The following is a 25035-nucleotide window of genomic DNA, read 5'->3' on the forward strand; positions in this document are numbered from 1 at the left end:
TCAAATACCCCGTATGTCCGCCTGGGTTGTATAAAACTTGAGAGCTTAGCATGGAGTTATGGCTGTCAGTATACGTTGCTTTCATATCTGCTCTATTAGTAGCACGGCGTCACATCTTTCCTGGTACTGGCGAAACATGAAACGTTGTTTGAATACTAACACACTTTGCTTTTTGACACCTCGATCCATGGTTCTATGTAACGTTACACCTCACCCAGTTTGACTCGTTAGCCGTAACTCAAGCCCACGTCAAACTGAATACCTCCGCTCCATGTCGCGAGATACCAACTTCAGTCTTGCTGTCCGCGCTCTTGATGCTAGTGGGGATCTTGTCGCTCTTGCGCTCTAGGATAATCTTCTTACCAGAGGTCTCGGGTAGCTTGTAAAAGCGACGTCCGTTACGACTGAGGAAGTTCTCGAGTATCTCTTGTGTCACATCAGCTTCCGAGATAACGCCACGGTCGATAGCTTCCTCTAGACCAAGGAGCACAAGTTGCACGACGTAGGGCTGAGTGAAAACGCCAGCAGGCGCCTTACCCTGCTCAGCAGAGGTCTTGGACTGCAGGGGATGAGGAGCGCTGTCGCTACCGCTATCGGAGAATTAGTACCCAACAAGGACTTAGCTTCAACTTGAGCCCGAGACTTACAAAAAGAACTTGGAGTTGCCACTGACAATGGCCTTGATCAGGGCATCTCTGTCGGTTGGCTTCTTAGGAATGGGTTTGCAGAAGGCGAAAGGATCGCAACAGGCCTCGTTAGAAGTGAGGTAGAGGTGATGAGCGGTGATGGTAGCTATGAAAATGGTCAGGGCTGAGCATCATCCGCATCGGTTACTTGACACCATACCGCCTACAGTTGGGCCACAGGCCTTCACAGCCTCCACAGCAGCGGAGGTGGTGCAGTGCTCAAGCTGGAACAGGTGTTAACCATCACCATTCTGATCGTGGGGATGGCAGACGTACAACGATACGTAGCTGAGGGAATCGGTCATGCAGCTGCTTTAGGGTTGGGAGGAAAGCCTCCTCGAGGGTTGTGTCGGCCGGCGCAAGAGACTCGAGGACTTCTCCGTGTATGTTCAGGACTAGCACAGAACAGCGGTCAGTTCGGCCTAGTATAGGATTTCCTAGGGTTCTAACCAATTCCGTGCTTTTCCATTGCTGCAAAAGTATCATAGAAGGCTGTAATATCCGACACACCACTCTCAGAGTTGGTGGTTACACCTACAAGGATGGTGTAAGTGGTTACAGTTATAGAACTGGGCAGGATCACGTACCCTGAGGGTACAACTTGACACCGGTTACACCGGCCTCGGCAGCTTTGGCTATCACTTCAGGAGTGACTGAAGGGTGAAGCTCATACGAGTTAGGGACTGGTAGTATAGGGTGGGTTGAAGCTCACATAGAGTGACATGAGGAAGTTGACATCTTGGGTGATGGCTGTGAGCTTAGCCTTGTACTCGAGAACCTACAGGTATCACAGTCAGGATTGATCTTGCAGAAGTCTACTAAGTCCGTTTTATGAAGACGTACCTGCTCGACGGCAGTAAGAGGAGGCAACTATTCGTGGCATGGGTCAGCTGTCATGTATACAAACCATTGGATAGTTATGTATTTTGAACAGCATCACTACAAGAGACGACATACGAGATTAGGCATACTGTTATATTATATTAGCTTTTAATATCAAATCTGTTATAGTCCAGAGTCCATACACGAAGGCCGTATCGACTCCTCCTTGGCGAACCGTTGGAACAACCAAGTCCATCATATCGCCCTGACGTAAATGGACATGCATGTCAGCCGCAGCCGGCAGTTCGAGACGCTGAATGTTCTTCATCTTGAGAGTATCTTGTCAGTGGCAATTGAAAACTTGGTAACCCGTAGACGACAACGCCTGATAGTAGATGATAGCTGAAGCGCGGGGTTCACTTTTTTTTCTTCGATGCCCCGCGGTCTCAGAGAACGACTAAGAATGCTACACCAGGTTTCGGAAACTTTCTACCAATCAGACAAGCTCTCGACTGGGCCGGACAAACCACAAATCCGCGTCTACAGGCGGTGTGAGAAATTTGTCGGTCTGTCAAGGCAGAATCGCAGCAACGGCACAATTCTATCATCAAATCCCAGCCCTACGTTATCAATCCTGCAGCGATTCTGAAGCCCCTTGGACTTACGACACTGGCCTCTGGTGGAAACGGCGTATCAGACGCCTTGACGGTTCAGGTTGCGGGCGACGCGCTTGCAACGACGCCCCAGAGCGCGCAATGGGCCGCAAGCCCAATCCCCTCATTCTCGAGTACTTCGTCCGGGGACCTAAGCTCAACGACAACAGTAACCGATATCCGCATACGTGCAAGCAATGCGGTGAGAACTTTCCAAAGGGAAGGATCGATAGTTTGACAACGCATATCACCAAGAAATGTCCCGCCATCTCCGAGTCAGATCGTATGCGAGCATGCCTCGAACTTCATGGTATCACCAATGCACGAGCACCTGTCGATCGACCACCCCCTGAAGCGCAGCCGAACGGGCAGCCAGCCGATGTTCCAAACCTCCCCCAAGGGTGGAGCGCCCTCGAGACACTCGCCGAAGCCTCACGACAGGTTGATTTGAACGAGAACAATCGTGCTCAGAGTGTACAGGCAGGCGTCGCTGACCCCGCTGACCCCGCCAACGCCCAGCATGTTCCAGATCGCTTCGAGCTTCACGAACAATTCACTCTAGACAACCCTCCCGTGAGCTACGAGAACCGGTCGCAGCAGGGCAACAGAGGTAATGGCCCCTTGGAGCCTGACTTACAAGGCGCCCTTCTCACAACAAATGTGTTAGGTGCAATTCAGCAACCCCTCCCAGGAACCGAGTTATCACCCGAGGAACGACTTCAAGCATTGCTTCCTAATAGCGTTGCTTCCCCAGACGTCTCGAACATATCGGTCGCCGTTGCTGCTACAGCCAGGCTAAACCCGTCGCTTCTTGACCCCCAGCTCGTTCACGAGACTGGTACCTCGACTACACCGCCGTCTATGGACATTCCGACCCCGATAGAAGCCTCTCCCAGTGCCGTAACAGCTCCCGACAGTGGAATTTCGCAACCGTGGGGCGAAATGACATACTTGGCGACTGCCTCGCCTGTTCCTTTACTTCACGAGCATCCACCGACACCTATCCAGATGAGCAGGGGTGGTGTTCGGATGGACACAAGCGATGGCCAACTTAATGGGAGACCTCGACACGCGCGATCTCGCTTTACTGCTGCGCGGCGAAAGGAGGTGCAGGAAGTTCGCAAAATAGGTGCATGCATTAGGTGCAGAATCCTTCGAAAGAATTGCGGCAAAGGAACACCATGTGACACGTGCAGGAAGGTTCTCGCACCGAGGGTGTGGAGGACTGGTTGCGTGCGAACGAGGCTCCAGGAGCAGCTTGATTTGTACTCGGCGGGTGTCCAGGTTGTCCTGTCCCAAAATCGCATCAACCTCTTGAAGAACCAGCTGAATATGACCCATGATGGTACCATGATAGAGGTTTCGCACTTTCCTGAAACTGGCAAGGTCATACTCCTCGAAGCTTTGGTTGCACTGCTAGAGCCTAGCGAGTCGCTAGCAGAATCCAGAGGCAGCAAGGATTCATTCTTCCAGGTTATTATGATCGACCAGGACAAGGAAGATGTTCCTGGCAAGGTTGAGGCCTATATGCGTGATGTCTTTCAGCTTTTTATCGACCGAGAGCCCTCCAAGTTCATGCGTGTCACTCTGAGTCTTGCTCTTCAGCAATTGCAAGAGTCAGAGGATGATCTACTTCGAAAGTCCCTAGAGCTATGGGGTTTGGTGGAGAGTATCGATCGCGAGAGGCAGTGGAACGTTATTGAAAGACCAGCCGATAAGAATGAAGAGCCCAGGCGCATCCAAGAAGCCAAAAGCGAGAACGATGCTGACATCTATACGACGCTTTGCATGCAGCTGAACGCGGCAGCTGAGAGAAAGGCCAACAACACTTCAAAGGCACTGCTCAGCGGAATGCATCGCGTACTCCAGGACAGCAAGGTCAAGGTGAACTTCAAGATGTATCTAACGGCTGTCATCTTCCTCAACTGTCTTGAGAAATCGACTTGGGCCTTCAAAGCTTGGGAGCAAGATCATCTCCGCCCTGGGTGGCCCCTAGAACGAGACCCGGGTGTCTTCACACAGCAGGGAGGTAATCTAGCAGGGCTGCTGAAGATGCTTTTGGCAATCCGCAAAGCCCTGCCACAAACACTCCGCAGTGACACAGGCAAGTTGATCACCTCGGAACAAGATCCTGTTATAGGAACTTACTTCCAAAGCATCGATTTGGACTGTGAGTACCATCCGTTCTAATCCGTTTGTAATAGCCGGCTAACCACTGTAACAGACGATACGATCCTTGCCCGCCAAGATGGCTCCCCCTTCTCCCCAGCAGACTCTCGATCCCTCGAGATGATTCTCTGCTCTCACCTTCTCATTACGAACACTCCTTGAACGATTCTTCACAGGTCGATGCTTATGACACTTGCAATCGTTGCTCACGGAGTATGTCAGCATAAATCATGCACGGGGGGAGACGTATTTGATTTGAACCGTTTAATGGCTAATGACTGGACGGAAAAGAATATGAATTTTGATACCACACGATATATACTATACCTATGTATGACTAGGCACGGTGCCTTTGGGCCCAATGCGTTATGAGAGAGAGCAGGAAAAGTCAACGAAAACAAAATAGAAATCAGGGGCTGTGGTCCAACTCTGGCGTTCACGGTATAGAAAAAAAAACCAAGAAACAATATACCTCGGGGTTTCTTTAATGCAATTTTCAGCGATGGGACCGGGCTTACAGAAGTGAAGGAAGTTGATCGTGATTCACTTCGCTTATGCTCTAGTACGACGTGTTCTTAAATACACAGACCTCTTCGCCGAGCGCACTCTAACCCGTATAGTCCATGGCTGTTGTGTAACTATCATCCTCCCGCTCTTGGTTGCTTGATATGCCGGAAATATACGGATCCAGAGCCTTCTAGGTTGAGATACCGGACAGTCCGCTATTATTCCTGCTGGGGCCGTGGCCTGGCCTTTTTGGCTTCTTGAAGCAAGCAAATTCATTTTTGCTCGCTTCTCTAAGACGTTTGAGAACGTTGCGCATTTCGGACAGTTCGCCTTGGAGACGTGCGCGGGCCTCGTTGTCCGTACGGGCATCAAGCTCTTGATAGATCTGGCTCTGAAGCTCCGAAGCACGCTCCGAAGTGTAGTGGCTGAGGGTCTGAGCGACGAATTCTACGTCGAGGGTTGCTTGCATGAGTGCCTCTAGAGTATATCGCGGCCGACGTCTGAAGGCTTCCAGGAGCTGGGTGGACGTCTGTTCGAGTAGGAAGGACAAAACTTCGACCGTAAGAGCCGGCGCAGTAGTAGAAACCTGAGAATGAACAAGTACGAGAGTAAGAAGCGCCTCGTACACATATGGTTTAGCTGCCTGGGTACGTTGCCCTTGGCCAGGAGCCCAGTCAGGGGCTGAGATGCCTGATTGAATGACATCGCGAAGCCTTTCGATTGACTGTTTCGTGTAGGACTGGAAAAGTCGTTCATGGATCTGTCCAAGAACTTCGCGAATCTTTTTGGACTCATCAGTCAACTTTACAGAGAAGGCATTCTCGAACTGCAAGTTGAGACTTGGCACTACTTGTGACCGCAATGATGACAAGTTACTCAAGGTCATGAGCATGCGAATGTTCTAAATAGAATTGTCAGTACAGTGAAGTCGTTCGAAGTAGTAGTAGAAGGCGTACCCTATCCCCCGAGTCCAGTGCCCCTTTGCCCGCCATGCTCGGCGCTGCAGCCAATGCAAGGGATCTCTCGCTATCTATTAACCAGTCGTCCTCCGTCTTCTTCAAAGAGCGCTCGGCGTTTTCGACCATGCCGCTCAATGCCTTGTACAGAGTGGTAACATACTGGCTGCGGACCATCATGAGAAGTTTGGTCGGAGGTGGCAAGACAATATCTCCCGAGCCTGACCTGGACATGGCATCGGGGATGTAGAGTATTTTCTGCATGCCTGATAGGACTGCTCCTTCGAAGGCAGCGAAGCTGGCTGGCATTCGTGTCACGTCCCCCATCTCAACCGAGCGCTGCCAGTCCTCAACATACTTAATATTCTCGGCATCTCTGTTCCAGGCTGCGCACAACGCTGTCACGCATCGCTCTCGGGAACCCCCAACAAGACTTCGGAGGCGATCAATTACCTGGCTTTCTCCGGACTCAATTGGCTCAATGCACGCCAAATCACCAGCTCCAGCGCCAACTAAAGTCAGCATCTTCGACAGGTAGTGAACACCGCTGATAGAATTAGACCACGGAGGCCAGAATGCCAGCTTTTCCCAGACTTCACCCCTCTTGGGCGAAGGAGGCGGCATGTTGTTTGGATCGAAATTGAAGCGAGGATCTCTGGGAAACGACAATGCGGCAGATCCGGGCGTCGTCGGGGCTGGCGTATTGGGTACTGGTGAGAATAGCAGTGATACATCTTCGGGAGGCATATCCACGAAGAATGAATAAGCATGTTCTCGGAGCAAGTCCACTAGTTCCACAGCTCCCTTTCGTAACTCGTCAACGCTCTGCGGTGAGAGTTCATGGTGATGCCGAGACTCGCCCCGATATCCAACGGGGAGGGCAGCTTGAGCAGACCCATTAATGAACCCCTGCACTGTCTGCCAGAACTCTATCACCTCACCCAGAATACCTTCACTTGACAGGAGACTGTTCAGGAATGATAACATCTTCTCCCAGAGCTCAATTACTTCAGGCGAGTCGAATGTCAAAGGCTTATCCTCAATCACCGGGCGTCCTAGGGATCGAAGATGCGCGGCGATAATATTGGGGTTCGGTTTATCGTTACTGGCCAGCCGGCGACGAAGCACCTCGATCTCAACTTTTGAGCGGTCTGCTGTCGATTGAATTTTACCCTTCAAATGGTCGTATCGACTCAAAAGCCACACCCAGATGGGGTTGTCATCGGCGCCAAGCTCAAGTAGCAATCCGATGAGTTCCATATGTTGGTCTTGAATACGGCCAGTTGTGCCATCCGTCCTGGATGCGGTGTGAAGAGTAACCAGCCTCTTCCAGATGTCGCGTTTGAAGGCGCGTATCTGCTGGTCAACATCATACCACATGCGTCCCGCTATCAACAACTGGTAAAGTTGGGGCTCTGTCGGTGTCTCGTCCCCTATTTCCTCTGTCAATCGCCGAGCTTCGTCTGCAATTTTTCTTGCCCTGCTGAACTCGTCGACTAATGATTCATAATCCTTGCGTTTGATGCTGTCTGCTATCGACGTGCTCAGCTCAACGTAGTCCTTGAATCTTGTCAGATGATTTGAAACGGTTTTGAGGTTTTCCTCCTTCTCTCTTCCTCCTAAAGCAGGTCCCCATACGTCCTCAGCCTTTGCAGAAACCTCCAGTAGAGGGCCCTTTATTCCCAGCACACCGTACTCGCTCTCTTTTGTCAGTGCATTCTTTTTACGCATGTCAATATTGGGAGATGTCAGGGGATTGTTGATTCCTAACCCAGCACCACCCGCCACACTATTTCGATAACTGCGACGCTGGGCTGCATTGGAGTGCGCATTATTGGCGTCAGGTGGTTCCATTCCGCGGTATTTCATCTCCTTATAGACATTATCTATTGTTGCTTTGGCTTTGACGAATCTTTCGAAGTTGGTCTCGACGAGGACCTTGAGAGACGCTGACTTTTGATCGATGGATTGTGATAGAACGTCGAGACCAGTAAGGAGACTCCGAGTGTCGGCAGTAGCATGCATCTGGGAGAGGAAGAGAGCTGGCGAAAATGTTGTTGAAGAGAGTAGGAATCGATTGCCTGGTTTAGCCACACGCCGTCAATCTATTATATCCGTGAATCGCACAGTCATGGCACGGGAGCATACGTAGTCGGTGGTCATCTTGGAGGGGCAGACCAAGATGCTTCAGTGTTCTGACGACGCTATCAGTAGTCCCTAGCGGATCTGGCTCGTCTTTTTGAACAATATTTCCAACACCTCCTTGATCGTCTTCTCTGGGAATGTTGCTCCGTCGTTGGCTCACGGCTCTCTCGAGCGCCTGATAACGTGACTGTCTTCGTTTTATAGCAGCATTTTTCTCGCCTTCATCATCATCGTCCAAGTCTTCCAGGTCCTTCTCAGCTGGCCATTCTGTAGGGTACAGAGTAGGTATCTGGTAAAAATCGAGGATCGTACGCTCGGTATCGGCCATGGTGATTCTGATGATGGTCTTGAGTTAGAACTTAGGGGTGCCGTCGCATACTCGATAGGGTCGGACTGTGTTGCGCCGGGTCGGCGCAGTTATCTTTGCGAACTATTCTCTAGTCGAGAGAGAAAATCCAATAACGAGTGTCACACGCGGAATGTTGCAGTACGGGTCTATTATATCACAGGTGATGTTGCTGTGAATAGGTGCTTGGAGATCTAGTGCTATGATGCTAGAAGCTACCTGACTTAGTAGGCACTCCAGCAGCCCAAGGTGTATGTGGCTGGGCAATGGCCAGGTAATGAATGAATGGTGGGTTAGCTACCTTAGTTATAATTGGGCTGTGGGATTCAGGTGTGGCAGTCCAGGTGTGGCGTCGCATATGCTGTGACTTGTACGGAGTAAACATTTGGACACTAGTACCTAAAAGGGTATGAAACTCATGATAAATGAGCGTCATGTAAAATTATAGCGAGGCATAAAAGGAATTTACCCTTGGACTAGAAGTACGCATTGTCATGAGAGCGATATGAGAGTGACAAATTTTTAATTTTGACTATATTGTTACCAATGTTATATCACATAGCTCAGGCATTATTTTGCACTGGTTCTCATCTCATACACTGTTTTTGTTGGTCCTCATTATCAAGAGCAACTCTGTAACTTGATCATTTCGTCGTGCCTGATTCTAGGTCTGGTATACTCAACAAGTACACTACCCTTAAAAAAAAAGAAAATCGCGTATAAACCCTCGGGTGAGGAGGCAGGTATCTAAACTGAAGGATGTATATTTACAGCCTGGAGATGATGGCAGCGGCGTACTCGTTGGTCTTGGCCTTGCCGCCAAGATCACCAGTGAGGGCCTTGCCTTCGGCAAGAGTATCGAAGATAGCGGTCTCAATGCGGGAAGCGTGCTCGGTGAGACCCATGTGTCGCAGCATCATGATGGAACTGAGGAGGAGGGCAGTAGGGTTGGCGAGGTTCTTGCCAGCAATGTCGGGAGCGGAGCCGTGGACAGCCTCGAAGATGGAGCACTCATCACCAATATTTCCGGAGGGGGTAAGACCAAGGCCACCGATGAGACCGGCGCACATATCGGACAGAATGTCACCGTAGAGGTTGGGCATGACAAGGACCTTGTCGTTGTAAGGAGTGGGGTCAGTGACCATCTTGAGGCAGCTGTTGTCGAGGAGCTCAGCGTCGAACTCAATACCGGGGAAGTCCTTGGCAACCTCGTGGGCGACCTTGAGGAAGAGACCATCTGAGAGCTTCATGATAGTAGCCTTGTGGACGACGCGGACCTTCTTACGGCCAATGGACTCAGCGTGCTGGAAGGCGAATCGCAGGACACGCTCAGAAGCCTCACGGGTGATAAGCTTGATGCTCTGAACGACGCCATCGACGACAACATGCTCAATGCCAGAGTATTCACCCTCGGTGTTCTCTCGGATCAGAACGGTATCGACGTTGTCATAGGGGGTCTCGTAGCCAGCGACGGATCGGCAGGGTCGCAAGTTAGCGAAGAGGTTGAATGTTCGTCGGAGAGTAAGGTTCAGGGAGACATGTCCCTTGCCAACGGGGGTCTGGAGAGACATGTTAGCCACTGGGTCATCAGAAAGACACAGACTGTGACAGATTTGCGTCCATGGTGACGTACAGCGAGGGGACCCTTGAGGGCGATCTTGTTCTTCTGAATGTTCTCAATGGCAGCATCGGGGATGGCAGTCTTGCCGTCCTTGATAATGGGGGTGACGTCGACAGGCTCCCAAGCAATGGGGGTCTTGAGGATGTTTTGTCAGTATAATTGGTTTTTCTCTTCGGTGCGACTTATACCGGTGGGCGAGTTGCCGTGACGAACCTTGGCGGCGGCGAAGATGTCCTTGACGGACTGAGAGATCTCGGGGCCGATACCGTCACCCTCGATCAAGCTAACCAGGAAGTTGCCCTGCGCGATAAGTTAGTAAAACATCTCTTCAATTGACTGAAGCCAGGCATTGTGTTGAGCGAGACTGAGTTATTTTATCTCAGCACCTTGCTCGGCCCAGCCGACTGCTGGGATAATCCAACAGGTGTTCTATGAGGAACCCCTCAAGGAGCAAGAAAACTTGAGACCTAAGAGAAGAATGCTAAAATGAACTTGGCAAAGAGCCCCCTAAGCTTAGGCTAGTTGCCTAAACATTTTCATCACTTGTGATAGGGGTCCTAAGTTTTCTTGCCTTGGGAGCGCAAAACGTACATTGGCATCCTTGGTACCGTTGTATTTAGCAACTCGTTCGCCAGAGGTCGAGTAGCATCGGTTCTGTAGAGAGTGTGTCAGTGAATGCCCTTGATGCGCCCAAATCGCATGTTTAAATAAGTTCGGGGTAGTTTTGGTTTGGAGTAGTTTTGGTGGTGATCTCATACGTAGAAGATGGCGGCGCGGGGGGTAGCAGCGCGCAGGGCTTGCCTGGAGGCGGGAGTTCGGAGAGCTCGAATGGCCAGCATCATGAAGAGGAGGGAGACTAGCTTAGTAGGTAGGCACGGCTTGAGAAAGAAGAGGCAATGTAAGGCGAGGATTGGAAGAGAGGACCGTGACAGAAGATCAAGAAATAGAAAAGAGGGAAGTTTATAAGTTAACTCAGGTCAATGGAAGAAAACAACCTGCCCAACCTAGGGGAGGAAAGAAAACTCAGGACCTTGACCCTGGACGACAAAATTTACTTGGGTAAATCTAGCCTGAGCTTAGGTCGCTCTTTGCCAAGTTTATTTTGGCATCCTTATTTAAAGCCTCGAGTTTTCTTGCCCACACACCCCAAACCAGGCCAAATCCGAATGGCCAATGCTGCTTTCATGACAGTACGGAGTATAGCCATGGGCAGGTTGACAATCTGAACAGGGCCACTAGCCACTGAAAACAACGGTCGGCCAAGGCATTTGCGGCACACAGCTCCACTACCCTCCACTTTTTCGCGCCTTTTACAGTGGTCTCGAGGTTCCCTTTCGGCTACAGCCTCGTATCCCGCGCGGACTTCCGCTCCATTGCTAGGTTGGTTGATTGATGCTGAAAGCTTATGACATTTCAGTGAGATGTGGGAAGCCGACACACTGAAAAGACCCAGTTAACTTCACGTTTCAAAAGGCAATATATATTATTAGCCTCAATAAAGATAAGTCTCATGAAATAAATATCATAGTAAGCTTTTGTAATGACTGAATCTGTAATCTTATTTGCAGCTGCTTGGGGTATAAGAAGAAGTCACAGGTAGCATGGAAAATCACAGTCAAAATCACATCAAGTTCACTTGAAGAAGGATTGCCAGGTTGATTTTTTTTATTCGTTCCCGTCCTTCCGCGGGATCGTTGACAATCCAGAAGCCCTTCTCCAAACAACGAGGGGCCGGTGGGCATCCGTAGTTGGCCTTATTATGTTTCAGAAAGAAACCACAGAAATGCACTTTTTTGCACTACCCTACAGTTCATTACACCAGTTTCGGGTCCATTGGAGATTTTACACCCTTATGCTGGTTCGCTTTTGCGTTATGCCTTACATCTGACTCTACACATAAATATAAAGGATGGCATTTGTATCTAGTGGAATGTTTCAAGGGATGTATTATCTTGCATGTGAAACAAATCATTTGCTATTACGCTTCTAGTTAAACGATGCCCCAGTCACCACTAATAACCTAGTTGTAGATGCCCGATGCAAAGTGCAACAAGCGACGCTCCGTCAGTTACATGCAGGCCCATATTCACCAACCCCCCCGCTCTGTGCATCGTCTTTGTCCCATCCAGTTTACCCTGATCCAAAAACCCAAAGGTTGAACCGTTTGCGCCGTCTTGCCATCACACCCTTGGTAGTACCTGTCACCAAAAAGCAACTCCACATTTGGAAGCTGTCTCCAGACCTTAGAGTCGACCAGATCGAATTTCCTTATCAAATATTTTGACGCCCCAAACCTCATAAAACTGCAGGACTCCAACGGTCTTGAGTCGAAGCCTCTTTCCACAATTCGAGGCATCATCATCGTCCTCCTCACTTTCGCTATCCGAACCCCAGGATGGTAGCACAGGCAGGTTGCTGCTGTTGTGATGTGGATGAACCGTAGCCTTCTCTTTGCCCTTGCCTCTTCTCTTCTCCCCTTCTTCAATTGCGTCCGTAGGGCGAATGACCCTGTCGAGACGATCGTCCTCCATAGCGATCCACTCCAGCTTCAGCTCGGGATGGTGAGAGAGATTATCCACGATGAAGTTCAGAATCTCCCGCATGACCCATATACATGTGTCGTTATTCCTGAATCGAAGAATGTTTATAGCACGTAGGTTGACTAGCCCAGCGAAATACTGCATGAAGGCGTGCTAATACTCGTGTTAGTGACTGATCGGCATTCTGATAATACCAACTTACCACTGCGTGGATATTCATGCTAAGTGCCAGCTCCTCAAGCTGCACACCACGGTTACAAATAAGTATCATTGCCTTCTGATTTGCATCCCAGGTGCTGCTGTTTGATTCGTCCTTGATCATAAGTCTCTTGAGTGAGTGCATGTGCTTCTTGAGGACGAGCCGACGGATCTGGTCGATGGTGACGGTAGTTCGTGGTGCGAAACTCTCAGGCTTGTACTTAGCGCTTCGCTCCAATAAGAACAAGTCGTGCAATTCTTCAAGCTGGGACATGCAGTTGAGGAATGCGGTCGAAACATTGTCGGTAAAGACACTCCGTAAGGCCAATGGTGAGACCTTGTTCTCTTTGGAGAGCAATGTCCAGATTGGGCCCTGATTACCAACATTAAGCAGGGTCAGGTTCTTAATGCATTTCAGGTCAATAGCTCTAGACAGAACGGATGCCTTTACAGGGATGAGATGAATGCTCAGTATTTCTAGTGCAATGCCACGAGTGTCACGCAGGTATTCGTCGATCGAGCGTCGTGACTTTTCGCCGTCGTTGTTTTGAGCTTGTCCGAAGACTTGATCCTCAATATGTTTGATCTCGAGATGTGTCGTTTTGATCGCGCCTCTGATATGTTCAGCTTCCTGACTTAGTTCTCTTAGTTGTGTTACTGAGTCCTTGAACTGCTCCAACTCAGCAACAGTACCCTGCACACGGATCGCCTTGATCTTCTGGATGAAAGCATCGTTCTCGTCCTGCAACTGCTGTAGATTTGACAGTAGGGACTCATAATTCACCCGCTGCGTATCCAAGTTTGTGTGTGCTTTGTTCAGCCCTTGGGTCGTTGATGAGTCTGAGTTAGCATCCGGTGTCTTCGATGGTAAGCCAGAGGGATCAGCAACTGCCTCGGGTGTTTCTGATTCTTTGACTCCAGCTTCCTTTTCCCCAATGTCCTTGGTCTGTTGTTCGTCCAAATCCACCTCCAACTCATCTATGGTATCCAGATGCTCAATTTCGATATCGTCTGGTGATGTATCATTGTTTGAGTCGTTATTCTTAGACAATGGGTTCGAACTTGATTCTGTTATCGTCGGTTTCGACCCATCACTCTCATCACTCTGTTGCTCCTCATCATTCTTAGGTGTCGCTGAGGTACTACCGGACGGTTCGTTGTTTGACTGAGAAGGGAGCTCACATGAATCCACGTATTTTCTTGCTGCCTTTTCAATCACGTCCAAAATATCCTGTTGGGCTGCCGAGAAGTCACGAGTGCCATTTATATGTGACATAAGTCTTGTTGAAACACTGCGGATAGATGACACAAATTCTTCACGAGGATCTTCTGAATTGTCGTTAGTGCCGGCTTCCTGATCATCCTCTTGACTGGTTGCCACCTCGCGAGGACTCTGGATAAGCGCAGGCTTCTTGGTAATAAAAGGTTCGACATCAAATATTCTTCCCAGTATGCCCTCTTGCAGTTTGCGCTCTTCCTGGGAGCGAAACGTCTTCGCAGGGCCGCTCGCGTCGAAGCTGGTGTTCTGGGAAACGGGAACCACTTGAAACTCATCCTCGACATCAGAATCGTCCGGGTCCGAGTCAGGTGGCGGCCGTCTAGCTTGTAAGCCCAGACTATCAGAAAGTGAAAGTTGCAGTTCGGTAAGTGTGGCGGAAGAATTTCGAACGCAAGTCTTGAGCTCCGTTACCAATTCGAGATTGTCGATATCGAGAACGGAAAGACTTTTCAATTTTTTGAAACCCGAGAGCGTTGGGGGCTCCTGTGTCACAGAGTCTCGCTTACTTCCCTTTGCTTTGGAAGATTGTTTGGACGATGGCAACAGAGGAGGTGGTGAGGTGATGACTGGCAGAGATGTCATGGCACCGACCAGTGGGGCTGAAAACACTCCTGGGGGAGGCCCAGGCGGAGGAGGGGGAATATCTGGCCAGTGAGTTGAGGCCGGAGGCAGAGTGTCAATGCTAAGAGGGAGAGGAGGAGGTGTGATGTAGTATGTATCCCCGGCTTGGAGGCGAATGTGGAATTTTGTCAAAGTTTTGATCTTGTGAAGCTCACGAAAGACCGGTCTGCTCAACTCAACGCGAATGTTCCACCTGGCCAGAAAGTTAGCGACCAAGAACTTTTGAAGAAACCAGATACAGCCGGCTGTGGAACACACCTAAAAGATTCGAGTGACTTGGCTTTCCTCAGAGTCAGATAGAGCAAAGTATTAAGGAACTTGCCACAACTGGCACTATACAGATACGGCTTGTAGGCATGCTCGGCTTTCACACCAGTGCTCACTGTATCCATAGACAGTTCTCTCAGGTGCTTCGCGTAGTTGTATTCACTGGTAGTGAAGGTGTCGAGACCACCCGCAAGGCCATCGATTGGGGATTCGAACCTCACATCATCGTCGTCGGGAAAGAGGATGTTGAAGCTACGATAGAGCTGCGCGGACGCCAACTCATGAAAGTGCCGAGATACAAGAGCGCAACATATCAACTCGGACTGGGAGCACTATGGGGTCGTCAGCAATGTCGCACGAGGTACAGCATTGTGAGTCTAGTCACGAACATGCGACAAGATGTCCTGCTGGGTCTCAGCTGGGAGATCGAGAAAGGTGAGTCTGCGCTTGGGTGGGGTGGCAGCCTTGTTGCCGGTGGCCTCCGCAGCCATGATGATCGAGCGGGGGCAGCGTGGCAACTAGGCTGACTCAAAGGCGAGGAGAGAACAATGAAGCAGATGGATAGATCGAGGAGTAGAAGGAGAAGGTCCTCCCTCAGTGGAATGACCTCAGTCTCAACAGACGATGCGACGGATGGATGGATATTTCGCGATGCGACTGGGGTAATGCGATGCGATGCGCTGGGCATGCAGATGCGCCGATGTAGGATGTGTTCGAATGGATAGCGTCGATCAGCAGGAGCTAAAGAGGAGGCTATAAACTGGGGCCTAAGAGATGAGAGAGATATCGAAGCGACGATTGGGATAGGGAGATGTGTATGAACATAAGAAGCATTCGGTTGAGTAGGGAATGGAACAAAAGAACGAGGCAAGGATGGAGGAGAAGCAGATCCAAGCAAGTCCCAGTCAAATTAGTCGCGAGCCGCTTTGGGGTCGTAGTCGCAAGTCTCAAGTTCTGGGTTAACGTTAGCTGAAGTTGAATTGTTGGTCGTTGGTTGGCTGTGAATGGCGGCTAGTGCGGGGCGGATCAACGATGACCAGCTAGGATCTTCGACCCAGTGCGCATTGCTCTGTAACTCAGTGGAAAAACTTACTCTACTTCAGTAGAGGTAGTTGTAGCAGCTCTTGCTGACTGCCAGCACCTCGAGTTTGGCTTTGCCGCACTGAAACATTGACCTGGAAGATACCTAGATAACCGTCTTCCTAGGTATATTCGCGTAGGCAGTCTATAGTGTTTCTTCCAGCAGTGGAGACGTTGCAGTTAGCTGTTGAAGTTTGGCAATATCTTAACCTTTCTAACGCCTAAAGTGCCTGAATGCTTAATTAGGTTGTCTTTACCGGTCGAATGGTGTTGTGTAACAGCGCATATTAACGGCACCCACGGTTTCATACAGAGTCACGAAAGTAGAGCATCCTGCTTTTAGCAGCCTTGGATCCTTTCTTATGATAAAATGCCTTTACCACGGATGATAGTGTTCAGACACTTTATCTGGACACTTACATATATCTCATGCCAGGTGTCACTACTATGGGGATGCTAACTCTATATGAGTCACAAACAGAGACAGCTAAGTTTGCTACTGACGTTAAAGAGCTTAAATATTTATATTAAATCTTCACTGACTTCATCCTACACACGTGGCAACATTAGACTTGCTATGCATTCTTTTCGGCAACTTAATTAAGAAAGCCAGCAGTCATAGAGCACAAAGTATGACTCCTACTAAGTGTTAATCCCTGAAGTTGATAGACATTAATTTTATGATGATTCTGTTCAGTCATTTAATCAGTGTATTTACTAGTAAGATATATATGTACCCCAGCAAGTTTTTATCTTTATGTGTGTGCGTTAAAGGCACACTGACCAAGACGATACATAATTGGAGCCCGGGTGGAAATGAATATGATTTTCCTGTCAGCCTCAAGTTATCATGATCACCACATGAAATACTCCATCTCCAAAACCACATCCTGGTTTCTTAAGTGCAACTAATGACTAACGTTGCCTTAGATCTCCCGTCCAGGCATGCACTAGCCGTCTGATACAGTACTGGAAGCTACCTTAGCTGCTTCGGTAGGTTCTAGCTAGTGCGCTGCCCCAAAAACGCCCCCACCGTTAGCCTAGCATCCATACCTAGGTAGTAGGTAGTATCTAGGTTGTTTTATGTTTTGAAATCTTCTGTTTCTATATCAGTTATAGGATGGAAGTTTATAAAACCAAAGGTATTGATCAAGAAAACACCTATTTGCTAGATATTGTAATTTATATCTAGACTGAGTCCCCTTCATTCTATTCTGAGGCACGGTGTTTTGACCACTACAATTATTCTCTGCATATCCGGAGATCACTTCTAACTAGGGCTTACTATGCGAGAGAACGGCGTGATCATTGAGCGCTGATATTATATGTACTCTATATAATTGTCATGACAACATTGCGCTGACTAGTCTCATATGGCAGAAAACTCATTGATCTTTGCCTTTGATTACGCGGCAGAACAAGAAAAGGGGGAAATATCTCGATTACTTGTGATCATCATAAGTATCTGGGTCTAGGCACATAATTGCCGAGAGCCAAGTTATCAAATGGTTGGAGGGCAGACGGTTGTGTGGATCGACGAGTACAACAGCCAGTTAAACAATTTAACGCTCGTGTACGGATTATGCTCGTACTATGAGGCTCGTGTATTTTACGGTCAGTGCAATCATGACCAACAGCTCTCCAAGTCTAATGCAAAGCGAACGTTGGCTCTAAGAGCATCATGAAACTATAGTTGGTGGACCTGGTGCTCTATCATTCTCCCCGCCCTCTAAACTGCGGCCCTCGAGGTCCACCTGCAGGGCTGTGTGGCTATGTTCGATCCCTCTGGACCCCTTGAATCAGCGCTTCGGTCAACCCAGGCACCCGTCAGTCATTCGTATCATCGTCTGTCGTATTTCTTCCATCCTCATCCTCATCCTCACTCTGACTGTCGTTCTTATTTATTGAAACCTAATTGACATCTTCCACGTCTGTCGTTACTATCTTTGTTGTATACACCACCCGAGTCTTTAAAATTGCATTCCCAGCTAGAGAGATTATCCCATCGTGTCTTTCAACACTACCTTCATCCTCCCGTCTCAGTAAATATTGTGAATACGAAAACTTTGAAACTTTGCTTTTGACTTAGAGGATCGAAATGGCCGACACAGAGGAGCCCCAGTTCAACACTCTAGCTGAGCGCATTGCTGCTCTCAACAAACAAAAGAGTTTCACAGGTGCCCCAAGCCAAAGTCCCGGACCGGTTCGCAAACGACCGCCGCCTCCTCCCCCTCCTGGCCGCCCAGCGATTGAGTCCCGAAGTCAGACGGTACCGGTTGTTTCGACCACGTCAACGCTATCGCAGAGTAATCCGGCGATCCCTCCTCGCCCTACGCGAAAAGCGTCGACACCACAATTAACAGCGCAGAATGGTCAGCATGATGTCCAACAACGAGCCCCGCCTCCGCTCCCAAGTCGGACCCCAACTATGCAGTCCGCTCCGTCTTTACCACCAAGGCGACCGTCAACGCAGTCCAGCCTAACAGTGCGGCGGAACTCTGGCTCGTCAGAGAGATCGCAGAACTCGGCGATATCCTCGTTATCTACGGGCAGGCCTCCTTCATCAGTGACGAGTGTCAACTCTGATGGAGCTGGTTATAAGTTGCCACCTGCTTATGACCCTGCAAGTCTCCCCAAACTCCCCCCATCAAGAAGAGAAAAGGAAGCAGCCGTCAGGGAGGCAGGGAAACCCAATCGTGCTCCGCCGTCACCGCAGCCCCCACGGGCTATTGAGCCTGCACCTGCAGCTCGACCTGGTCTGCCACCAAGGCTGCCTTCACGCCCAGCAAAACCACAAGCGGATGCTACACCTGAACCGCAAGCGGCGCCGCAACCCAGAAAGTTGCCCCCTAGAACACCGGTGATACTTGGGTTTTCCAACAAGGACAAACCCAAGGACTCCCAGCCAGCACTGCCCACACGGCCTCCGATTCCAGACCGGTCGCAATCGGGAGATGAGCCGCCGCCAGTGCCGCTCTCTTCTCGACCCTCAGTCGCCCAGATTGAAGCGTTCGAGACGCGGGCTCTCACTCCATCTGCCCCAGTATATGGATGCCTAATATGCCGGGACTGGAGCGATCCAGATGCTGTAGCTGCGCAGTATCCTCGAGATTCTGTGCCGAGGGATGACCCAGTGGGTTATCTGGCTCAGGTTCTTTGTGGTCCATTCCCCTCATACACGGACAAAGCGCGAGCGATCTTTACTTGGTTCCATCACAACATTAGTTATGATACCGCTGCATTCTTTGGCAACAATGTAAGGCATATGACGGCTGAAGATACAATTTTTACTGGTAGAGCCGTATGCGCAGGTTATGCAGAAACATACAAAGCGATCGCCAACAGAGCTGGCCTAGAGTGTGTGGTTGTCACCGGTCACGGGAAGGGCTTTGGATACACTCCGCTCAAGAAGGGCGAGCGTCCACCCAGAGCAGATCCAACCGGACATGCTTGGAACGCAGTGCGAATCGACGGCGGTGACTGGAAGTTGCTGGACGCATGCTGGGGTGCTGGACACGTAAGTGGGCAAAATTACGAGCCCAAATTCTCTCCTCTGCAATTCACCAACGCAAATGAGAACTTTGGCCTCAGACATTTCCCGTCCGAATCACGGTATCAATTCAGGGCGGACGGCCTACCAGTCACGTGGGAAAACTACTATACTGGAGGAATTGATGGCGAGCCCCATGGAATGTGCTCGACTACTGCTGAAGAGGGCATCGCCGAGTCCAGTGTAGAGCCGAAGCAGCGGCATATACCTATTGACAGTGGTGAGGTTGTGCGATTCCAATACTCAAAGGTTTGCGAACACTGGTCAGAGAAGATGTGTGGTGGCAAAGAGCGGCTGGTGCTCCTCTGCCTTCCCAGAGGCGATGGCCAGAAGGAAGAGATGATACCCATGGAAACAAATGGATATTGGTATTGGCTTGACGTCAATGCAAGCGATCTCGGGCCTCGGGGCAAGTCGGTACGGCTGCTTGTTCTCACGAAGTTCGGAGATCGCGAAGATGCAAGGGGAGTCACAGGCAAAGAGTTCCTCGCCAAGTTCGGTAGATGCGCAATGGGCTGGTCGTACCTTGTTACATGGGACTTGGTTTGAGGCCTCTCACCTGATAGTCACATACTTGGCGTCTCCTGATGGTGCTATATATCTGCATGTTGCAGTCTGGAAAGACTTGGCAAATACACGCATCATCGTAAAATCTCCGCTCCGCACGTCGATGCATGAACTAGACACTTGACAACCACTTCCTCAGCAAAATGATATGGGCCATCTTTTAGTGCGGATGGTGAGTTTATGCACTGGAAACTCGATGCTTCACAGGAACAGGGGTATATAATCAGTTCCTGAATGCTATAATCCAAGTTACTTCCTCCGGTATTTTGACGAGTATAATATGAGAGGGCAGCAGAAAGTCGGCACCCACATTCTCAATGAGATTTAGGTTAGTAGTTATGGTGGTATTTGCCTGGTGGTATTATCATTGATCGGGTTCTATAACGCACCATGGTACTGAGGATCGACAGGCAACTCTTCCCGTCGAACTTGACGTCTTACCGCGGAGGGGTATAGTGGATCTTCAGGATACCCTAGAACCGAATGGTGAGAATTAATGCCGAGACACCTCTTAGATGCATCTTTTTCTTAGACCTCATCTTGGCAATCCCCATGACACGCACATACAGGCTATGCTCTTGTTGATGATATGAGAAATGGCCTCGTGTACAGATTTAAGTTTGTCATAGGTACTTCAGGTTTCCTTATGGTGGAATTTGGGAATGACCATTTATACATAGTAGGAGGCTAGAGAACTCATGAGAGCAAAAGGTGAGGGAGGTATCATGAGTAATCGGCCTTTACAAGCTACTATACGCTAGGTACGGAGTAGAATCTTGACCAAATACGGAATACTACCTCGCAGTCTATCTATCCACAAGCATTGAATGCGAAATACTCTACAGCGAATTACATAATTCATCATAGTATCATCATCTATATTGGAATGGCTATCTAAGTCTCAATATGATAGATTGCCAATCGATTCTGACATGTAAGCAGTTAGAATGCCTACCTTACTACCTACTACTAATAGAAAGGCCAGCAATTGCGCAACTAGGTACCTAGGTACCTTACCCAAATACATACTAGGTACACTTCCCTATCCGTAGACAGCCGCCATCGTGCGGCGCCTCTTTTCTCCGCACCTGTGGGTTCTTGAGGTAGCAGCCAGCCTTCGTGGTTATCCAAGGTCCTACCAGAGCAGGGTACTAATCAAGAATGGCAATCGTGACTTTGAGGAATATCACGAACTCCGATTTTTGATGCAACTGGCCTTGAGAGGAAGGCACTTTTTAAACCACACCCACTTATCACATTACACAGGTCAGTTTCAGACTCGCAGCATTGGCATCGGCATCGGCCTCTTGATTGCATGCACATGGTGATGGTCGGGGTGGCTTCGTAACATGTTAAGTGCACCATCACTCCGTACAGTATTGCCCGATACAAGACGGTATAGAGTCTTGGCCCAGCATGAGAGAACCGCAATCACACTATTTAACGTAAGACTTCCAGGACTCCCAAACCTCTTAAGTTTTCACGTGGGGCACTGGCTAAAGCTGATAAACTGACAATATTTTGGCAGGGGTTCTGGTATGCATGATACTACACAACAAATACAACCAAAAGCTGACTCGAGCGTCATACGGAAAGACTCGGTAAGCCGATCAACTTGTTCTCGGACGGCCGATGAAGGACCCTTCTACGAAAGCATATGCAACAAGTAAGCAGCCAAGACTATTTACAAAGAGCAGAGAAACCCAAGTGTCTTGGCGCTCGGTACGAATGCAACACGCAATGTAGAGTACCATCTCCAACTGCTCATGGGCCAGTTTGACTACTCCCCGCACTTCTCAACGCTTAGATTGGAGGATGACAGGGCGACCTGGATGGATGGCGGCACGTCATTGGACTGACTCAAAGTAGCCATCAGGGAATGGTCCCCCCTTGACAGTTTCTCGAATCTTTTGAGTCGAGTGTGAGCAGCACTTCGTCGACATCGTGGGTATAGCCGTCTGCAAGTGAGGGGAAAATTGGGTCCTTGGTACGCACAGCCTCAAGCCTGCATATGCGTGCATCTCCTCAGCACGCAGATAGAACGGACCATTAAACCCTTCTTGAGCTTCGGTGGAGAGGCTCAAGACATGATGGTCTATCCCGAGTACGCCTGGACCTATCAGCACCACCGACACTTGCCAATGGACGTCTTGGCAGTCAAGATGTTCACCGTCCACGAGTCTCGAGGATTTGTGGCTGTTGGCAGAGTGGACCAGGAAAGCCCAGTTTCGCCTAGCCATGGCGTTCTCATCTAGGATTAGGCTCGCCATTATCCACCACCATCCTAACTAACCAAGGTACATAGTCAGAACATGGCCGAGTATATAAGCATGAGCCCCAGGTTTTAGTCCCTTTGCCTTTGCCCTTTGGTCTCTGGACCCAGCGTCACCAAGTGGCCTACCTTGCCGACTCCAGATCGAAATGATCTCCTACAATGCCCGCAACCAGAGAATAGAAGCCTGGGTCAACGCGGCCGCCGAAGAAAGCGAGGATGCCGCCCCCACTGATCCCGAAGCCCGCGACCTGCATGACCAGGAAAAGGCCCAGCGAATCGAGCACGAGGATCTGTGTCGCGACAAGAAGCAGGTAGGTCCTAGTTCCAGGGGGATAAATGTGCGACGTTGTGAATGGAGGTCTGACTTTCTCATTTCGAAAAGACGTACAAGGGCGCGGTCTTATTATGGCTCGCCTGGCAGACTACCGGTGTTGTGTATGGCGACATTGGCACCAGTCTCCTTTATGTTTTCAGTTCGACTTTTAGCGAGCAGCCGTCATGGCACGACCTCGTGGGAGCTCTGTCGATAATCATCTGGTCCCTCACCATCATCGTAACACTTAAATATTGTTTCATCGTCCTGTCAGCCGACGACGATGGTCAAGGAGGAACCTTTGCTCTCTACTCTCTCCTTGCTCGATATGCCAACATTGCCCGCGTCGATCCCAACGGCCCGGAAAGAATTGTTGTGCGCCTCGATCGTGAGACGGGCGCCGAACTCGCCCCTGCTGGGAGAATGGCCCGTGATTTTCTGGAACGTAGTCGGATTGCACAAAGCGTCCTCAAGATTGTTGGCGTCTTGGGCGTTTCCATGGTTGTGGCCGACAGCATTCTGACACCAGCCCAGTCCGTCTTAGGCGCCGTCCAAGGGATTCAGGTTATCAGACCTGATCTGGGAAGACCGGCTATCGTGGGGACCTCGTGCGCGATCCTCATTGCGCTTTTCTTGCTGCAGTTCATTGGCACCTCCAAAATCGGCACCTCTTTCGCTCCCGTCGTTGTTGTCTGGCTCCTCTACAACTTCTCCATCAGCATATACAATCTTGTCTTGTACGACCACACCGTACTCAAGGCCTTCAGCCCACATTATGCGTTCAAATACCTAATACGGAACGATTCTGATGGATGGAAGTCTCTTGGTGGATTACTTCTCGCTTTCACCGGCGTTGAATCACTCTTTGCAGATCTGGGTGCTTTTGGACAGCGAGCCATACAGCTTTCATGGTTGTTCCTGGCATTCCCATGCTTGTTGATCACATATTGTGGCCAGGCTGCTTATATTTCACAGGATGAAACTGGGCTGGCCTTTACCAATCCATTCTTTCGCACTGTTCCCGAAAGCACACTGTACTTCAGTATCATTATTGCTGCACTCGCTGCTGTTGTCGCCAGCCAGGCCGTGATCACCAGCTCTTTCCAACTCATTTCTCAGTTGATGAGGCTCAGCTACTTTCCCCACATCAAGACTGTTCACACCAGCCGTCGATTCCACGACCAGATCTATATGCCACTGGCAAATTGGCTACTCATGACCGGTACTGTTGTGGTTACGGCGGTTTATAACAATGTAAGTCACCCACCCAGCCTCATTGTGTCACTTTGAAACGGATCCATCTGACATGACTTGGCTTGAACTAGACAACGAGCTTGGGTCATGCTTATGGCGCATGTGTCATTATCGTTAGCTTTATTACAACGTGCATGGTGTCACTAGTGGCACTCATCATCTGGCGTGTCTCATCAATCGTTGTTCTCATCGGGTTTCTCATCTTCATCCTGCTCGACAGCATTTATCTTAGTGCAGCAATGAACAAGGTGCCCGACGGTGGTTGGTTTGCGCTGGTCCTGTCCGCCATCCTTAGTTCATTCGTCATGCTTTGGCGATGGGGAAAAGAACAGCAGTGGGAAGCAGAGCAAAGGGACATGGTGGACCCGGCAGAGTTCCTCATGTCCTCTCGGAGTACCTCGAGAAACAACTCAATAGCAAGGGGAATTCAAGGTGAAGGCTCTCTGCGCTCGACGAGGCTGAGGCTTTCACCAGAGTTTGGAGGCGGACAAGTAATGGTCGCTCCAGGACTCGGAATATTCTTCGACAAAGTGGGCGGGAGTGGTGATCACATCCCCAAGGTATTCTCGCAGTTCGTTCGGAAGTTCCAGACGAGGCCACAGGTGATCGTCTTCTTCCACATGCGCCCACTCTCTCAGCCTACGGTTCCATCTGACCAACGGTTCGTCATTGCGCGTGTTACAGCAAAAATTCCTTCATGCTATCGTATTGTTCTGCGACATGGTTACATGGATGACGTTCTCACACCGAACTTGGCGCCTACGATTGTTAACGAGTTGATGACCTTTATCACCCGAGGTCCTTTCCCACCTGATGAGAACGACATGCCGCCAGAGTTTCGAGAAGAGCTTGAAGCGCTGCGGGCCGCCGAAGAAGCACAAACGGTTTATCTCATGGGCAAACAGACTATGCGGGTGCAAAGGCCAGAAAAGAGGAGTATTTCCAGTATCATACGCCGGGTAGCACTTGAAGCATTCTTGTGGATCCGAGAGAATTCACGAACCAAGCTGGCTAATTTGGATATCGACCCCGATAGTCTGGTAGAGGTGGGCTTTGTGAAGGAAATTTAAATACAGACGACGACAACAATATTGAACACGAGATACCCGACACATGCGCAAAAAGGATAAGGGACGATTGGGCACCAAAAGTTAGATGGATTACTTTACGATTTCCGGACACAGGC

General features: G+C 49.8%; 7 protein-coding genes across 7 annotated transcripts; 3 read left to right on the top strand and 4 right to left on the bottom strand.

Moving 5' to 3' along the window:
• Nucleotides 1-238: 238 nt before the first annotated feature.
• On the bottom strand, nt 239-1836 carry FPRO_03071 (uncharacterized protein; the record flags this gene model as incomplete). Its single annotated transcript, XM_031226757.1, has 10 exons — nt 239-590; nt 648-792; nt 847-910; nt 963-1081; nt 1137-1220; nt 1274-1352; nt 1399-1464; nt 1530-1556; nt 1644-1656; nt 1712-1836. The coding sequence occupies 10 exons, from the start codon at nt 1834-1836 to the stop codon at nt 239-241; spliced, it is 1074 nt and encodes a 357-aa protein (XP_031077262.1).
• Nucleotides 1837-2263: 427 nt separating this feature from the next.
• On the top strand, nt 2264-4492 carry FPRO_03070 (uncharacterized protein; the record flags this gene model as incomplete). The annotated part of the gene is made up of 3 exons (XM_031226758.1): nt 2264-2771; nt 2829-4331; nt 4386-4492. The coding sequence occupies 3 exons, from the start codon at nt 2264-2266 to the stop codon at nt 4490-4492; spliced, it is 2118 nt and encodes a 705-aa protein (XP_031077263.1).
• Nucleotides 4493-5027: 535 nt separating this feature from the next.
• On the bottom strand, nt 5028-8266 carry FPRO_03069 (uncharacterized protein; the record flags this gene model as incomplete). The annotated part of the gene is made up of 3 exons (XM_031226759.1): nt 5028-5738; nt 5794-7874; nt 7942-8266. The coding sequence occupies 3 exons, from the start codon at nt 8264-8266 to the stop codon at nt 5028-5030; spliced, it is 3117 nt and encodes a 1038-aa protein (XP_031077264.1).
• A 785-nt stretch (nt 8267-9051) lies between these two features.
• Nucleotides 9052-10744, bottom strand: FPRO_03068 (putative isocitrate dehydrogenase (NAD); the record flags this gene model as incomplete). The annotated part of the gene is made up of 5 exons (XM_031226760.1): nt 9052-9843; nt 9918-10040; nt 10119-10205; nt 10497-10559; nt 10664-10744. 5 exons carry the CDS (start codon nt 10742-10744, stop codon nt 9052-9054), a joined length of 1146 nt encoding a protein of 381 aa, XP_031077265.1.
• Nucleotides 10745-12148: 1404 nt separating this feature from the next.
• FPRO_03067 (uncharacterized protein) lies at nt 12149-15301 on the bottom strand (the record flags this gene model as incomplete). The annotated part of the gene is made up of 4 exons (XM_031226762.1): nt 12149-12598; nt 12648-14736; nt 14802-15142; nt 15200-15301. 4 exons carry the CDS (start codon nt 15299-15301, stop codon nt 12149-12151), a joined length of 2982 nt encoding a protein of 993 aa, XP_031077266.1.
• Nucleotides 15302-17988: 2687 nt separating this feature from the next.
• On the top strand, nt 17989-19989 carry FPRO_03066 (uncharacterized protein; the record flags this gene model as incomplete). Its single annotated transcript, XM_031226763.1, has 1 exon — nt 17989-19989. One exon carries the CDS (start codon nt 17989-17991, stop codon nt 19987-19989), a length of 2001 nt encoding a protein of 666 aa, XP_031077267.1.
• Nucleotides 19990-22428: 2439 nt separating this feature from the next.
• On the top strand, nt 22429-24919 carry FPRO_03065 (putative potassium transporter hak-1; the record flags this gene model as incomplete). The annotated part of the gene is made up of 3 exons (XM_031226764.1): nt 22429-22593; nt 22665-23849; nt 23921-24919. The coding sequence occupies 3 exons, from the start codon at nt 22429-22431 to the stop codon at nt 24917-24919; spliced, it is 2349 nt and encodes a 782-aa protein (XP_031077268.1).
• Nucleotides 24920-25035: the final 116 nt, after the last annotated feature.

The sequence above is a fragment of the Fusarium proliferatum genome (assembly GCF_900067095.1).
Source record: "Fusarium proliferatum ET1 genome assembly, contig: FPRO_scaffold002, whole genome shotgun sequence".
Lineage (NCBI taxonomy): Eukaryota > Fungi > Ascomycota > Sordariomycetes > Hypocreales > Nectriaceae > Fusarium > Fusarium proliferatum.